This window comes from Varanus komodoensis, unplaced genomic scaffold, assembly GCF_004798865.1.
Source record: "Varanus komodoensis strain SLA01 unplaced genomic scaffold, ASM479886v1 scaffold3, whole genome shotgun sequence".
Taxonomy (NCBI): Eukaryota; Metazoa; Chordata; class Lepidosauria; order Squamata; family Varanidae; genus Varanus; species Varanus komodoensis.
In genome coordinates, this window is record NW_025335761.1 from 65454344 (window position 1) to 65458553 (window position 4210).

Sequence of the window (4210 nt, forward strand, 5' to 3'; positions counted from 1 at the left end):
CGGGCGGGCGAGTGCGCGTGCGCGTGCGCGGCGCGGCCTTTCCTGCCTCTCCCCCGGCGGCGGCGCGTGGCTGAGCGGCGAGTGCGCGAGCGCGATGGGCCACCAGCAGCTCTACTGGAGCCACCCGCGCAAGTTCGGGCAGGGCTCGCGCTCCTGGTGCGTCCCGGGCGGGCGGGCCGGGGTAGACCGGGAGGACCGGGCAGGGGGAGCGGCGGCGCCCGGAGCGGCCTCGTGGCGGGGAGTGCGCGGCCCGACCTCCGCCCCGCTCCCTGCGCGGCCCCTGCAGCCACGGCCGGCGCCCCAGGCCCATCCCCGCCGCCCCGCGGCGCCACGTGGGCTCCAGCCCCGCCGCCGCCCGAGACCCCCTTCCCGGTCGCGCCCCTGCGGGCTGGGCCACTGCGCTTGAAATGCCCGTCTAGTCCACGGGCTCTTCCCGGGCAAGATCCGGCCGGCGGCCTTTCCGTGGCGAGCCCCGTGCTGCGGGGGGGCTTCCCTGGATGTGGGACCCTGCGGCTCACGGGGTGCTTCCCTCTCTCCCTCCCGCAGCCGCGTGTGCTCCAACCGGCACGGCCTGATCCGCAAGTACGGGCTGAACATGTGCCGGCAGTGCTTCCGGCAGTACGCCAAGGACATCGGCTTCATCAAGGTGGGCCGCGGGGGCGCGCTCCCCCTTGCCGGCCGCGGGCTTCCTGGCGGGGCGAGGCGGGCCGGGCCGGGCCGGGCCGGGCGGCTCCGTCCGTTCCCGATTTGCGGAGGCCCCGCACGCAGGCGGTGCGGCCGCGGAGGCAGCCTGGAGTCGGGCCAGCCCCGCTGCAGCTGCGGGGCCTCTGGGAGCTGCGGGTTCGGGGCGGGACGGGCCCCTAGGGGCCGGTCCCGGGAGCCGGGGGGTGCAGCGCGGCGGCCCCATGCCCGCGTCCGGCGCCCCAGCCGCCTGCACCCGCCTCCTGCGGGAAGGGGGCTCGGGCTCCGTGGGGGTTGCTGCTTGCGTCAGGGCTGCCGAACCCGCAGGGGCTCCCCAGCCTGAGCACCAGGCCGTGGTGGCCTCCCGATGGCGTGGCCTACAACTCCCAGCAGCCCCAGCCAGCCCAGGCACCAGTGGGGGTTGATGGAAGCTGTGATCCCCCGGTTTGCTGACCAGCCAGGTCTCTCCCGCCAACCGTGCTTTCTATGCTCGGCCCGAGCCCTGCAAGCTGAACCTGGCGTCTGTGGGCCCTGGAATCTGTGGGGATGGCCCGTATTTGCTTGGAGATGGAACGGAAGGGTCTCCCGCAGCCTCTGGTTGCACGGATGCTTCCTGTCGCCTCCCGGTGGATTTTGGTGGGGATCCTGGCGACGCCGAAGCAACGTTGCGGATGCTCACTCGCTGCCCTTCTCTCCTTGCAGCTGGACTGAGGCTGCAGACACGGCTCGGAGAGACACGAGAAGAGGCTGAGGAGACCCGGGGGCCTCCCTGGGGGGGGCCTCTCGCCATGCCTTGTGCACAGAGAAATGGATAGCTGCGCCTAACAATAAATAAAGAGGGCTTTCCTTGACCTGGTTTCTGACTTCAGTGACTTCTTGACTGTCGTGTTGGCCATTCTTATTTGTTAATTGTCATATTTCTTAGTACACGTGGAAGGGCAGAAACTGCCTTTAGGTGCACAAAATTATGATTTGCGTTCCTGAGTTCTGGTAACAGAACAAGTCTGAGGTGAAGCTTCTGCTTCTTGCGGCCTGTGAGGTCACGCTTGATACCAGTTAGTTGAACCTCAAGCTCCGGCTCTGCGCTGTGTGGTGTTCCCCATCGGCCGAAGGAGTGGTGAGGTCCTGTTCTTGCAACCTGCAGGGTTTCCTGCCCCGTTTCATCAGGTGAGGTCAGTCTCCTATCTACACTTGCTTGAATGGCATTCAGTTTCCAGGAAGCCTCAGGGTCCATTTCCATGTTTATGCTCAGTTTCTGATTATGGTATAGAGAATTAATTTCAAAAGACAGAAGCTTCACGGCTGTCAGTAATGACACTGTTGCCCTTCGTTGTGCCTCCCCTTTTTCCTTGATGTGTGGCACCTCATACCCTTGAACCTCATTTGCTATTTTAATACATCGTAGTGCTTCTGAAATTGACCATTTAAGGAGCTGGCTCAGTTACCTCCCTGCTTTCAAACCCAGGTGAGCACTGCCTGTGCAGATATCACTGGGCAAGCCCTCTGAATTTAAATGTGGGGGCTGGCCTTCATTCCATAATCCAGAGTCAGAAAAAAATACTTGCTTCTTTGGTAGTGTGCCATATTAAACAATAGGAAAATGAAGGTTTTAATCACTTGTAACTGTTCTGATTAATTCTCATTAGCCATGTGCAGACAACATATTTTTCCTTTGATTTCCAACCCCCAAAGTCCAGGTGGACTTGTGCGCTACAGAACATCCACAAGGGGGTTGTTCTCTTGAAAATGGCCATGGTGGCTCCATCCTCGGGCAGCAGTTCCCCGTTTTATCGTCTTGGGCGTCCCTCCTGAGCAGATGCTGCATTTGCGGGTGATCCTCGCACTCACTGGCTCCAGGTTGTCCAGCAAAGGGCATCCCATCTCACGTGAACAGCCGCAGGGGAGCTTGCTGGCCCTGGAAACTTTTGTGCTGCTCTTGTCCTGCCGGGCTGTGGCAATTTTGCTTGTCCGCTGTATGACTTAGGCATTCTTCAGGCCGCGGGTAAAAGTGATGCTCCCCAAGCGTATTCTGGGGTGCTCTCCTGGGGAGCAGAGCCAGGAGAAAGTGAATCTAATGGAGGATCAGGCCTGTGTCACGGCCACGTTGCTTCCCCTCTCGTGCCGACTGACATGGCAGTGCAGCATTTATGTCTAGTATGGAAAGTTTGCAGGGGCGTTTTGCGCTGTGCTCATTGGCATGTGATCACTACAAATGGGAGAAAGCCAGTATCTGCTGCCAGCTAAGAAAATGGCTAACAAGGATCAGTAATTTTGAGCAGGAAGCTGCACAATCACTTCCTACAACCTCATTTTAGAAGAATCAGAAGGCCAGGTGTTCCATCTCCATGTTTGCCTTCCCTTTCATTTCATAAATACCCACAATCCATCAATAGAGAAAATTGCCTCCTGAAATTTTATGGTCCCGTCCTTTTAGAGTATAAGGTACTACACAGGAGGACTTTGCAATCCTTCTTGTATTTGTGTTATGGTTTATAAAAGGGGCTTTGTGGAAATTTTACCTTTGAATGGGAAAGCAAATGAGGAAATTATGGGTCTCAAGAATTTATCCACACCTTAGGAATGTAAAAGCCATAAATTTTACTTAGCAAGAAAGGGTAGCACCTCGGATGGGTAACGCCATCCTGCAGGCAAACTAGGCACTCCTCAATTTCTAAGAGCCCCCAAAGCTTACAAATCTTGGGATCTACCAACCTCAGGGCACAGATCAGACGTCGCCAAACTTGTCCCCCAAACAATCCAACTTAGGGGGGCAAACTAATAAGTGAGCGGAACAAAGTCCTACAGCAGAGCTGAGAGGGGCATGCTTGGAATGGGAAGGCTTTTTTCTCCCAAGCACGCACAGGATTGTGCCCCGTTAAGGTTTACATGTCAGGGTTCAACGTCCACACGCTTGTTTTGCCACAACGGCCGGGAATTCTGGCTCTTTTGACTAGGACAGATCCTAGTCCGGGGGCTTCCTTTTCCTGGTTCAGTTGGAAAGGGTTAAGCTGATAGAGTCCCGTGTGCTGGAGAGGCAATCCAAGGAGGGGCGGGGCGGAAGAGCACAGACTTGCGAAGCTAGACGTGCGCACGGCGCGAGCTTCCGGGTTCGGTGGGCATGCTGTGCTCCACGCGCGCTCCGAGGGATGGTAGCAAGGGGGAGCCTGCCCGTTCCGGCCGTGCGCGAGGTGCGGGCGGCGCAAGGCCGGGGGAAGCGCCCCGCGGGCCCCGGCGCACCTTGGGGGCGCTGCGCTGCGTGGCACGCGCGCCGCGGCTCTTTCGGCCGCGGGGGTCGCCGAGACGCGCGGGGCCGCCGCTCGCTTCCCGGGTCGAGGACAGCGGCGCCGTTCTCGAGCCGGGCGCGCGGGCCCGGAGCGCCTCGCGAGCGAGGCCGGAAGTGCGGCTGCGCGCAGCTCCTGGGCCGGTCTCTGCGCGGGGCGGGGCGGGGCGGGGCGGGGCGGCGCGCCCCTCCCCTCCCCTCCCCTCCCCTCCCATGCGCGCCCCTGCGCTTCCGCCGCCCGGGCCGCCC

At 60.5% G+C, this 4210-nt stretch overlaps 2 protein-coding genes across 2 annotated transcripts in view; both read left to right on the plus strand.

Annotated features, from left to right (window-relative positions):
- Window positions 1–17: 17 nt before the first annotated feature.
- Window positions 18–1532, plus strand: RPS29 (ribosomal protein S29). Its single transcript, XM_044436412.1, has 3 exons — window positions 18–156; window positions 547–646; window positions 1384–1532. Exons 1-3 carry the CDS (start codon window positions 95–97, stop codon window positions 1390–1392), a joined length of 171 nt encoding a protein of 56 aa, XP_044292347.1. The 5' UTR covers window positions 18–94; the 3' UTR covers window positions 1393–1532.
- Window positions 1533–3826: 2294 nt separating this feature from the next.
- Window positions 3827–4210, plus strand: part of LOC123026584 (zinc finger protein 24-like) — a 16735-nt gene continuing 16351 nt past the window's right edge. Inside the window, exon 1 of the mRNA XM_044436382.1 lies at window positions 3827–3869. The gene's annotated coding sequence lies outside the window, so the exon portion shown is untranslated. The remainder of the gene's footprint in view (window positions 3870–4210) is intronic.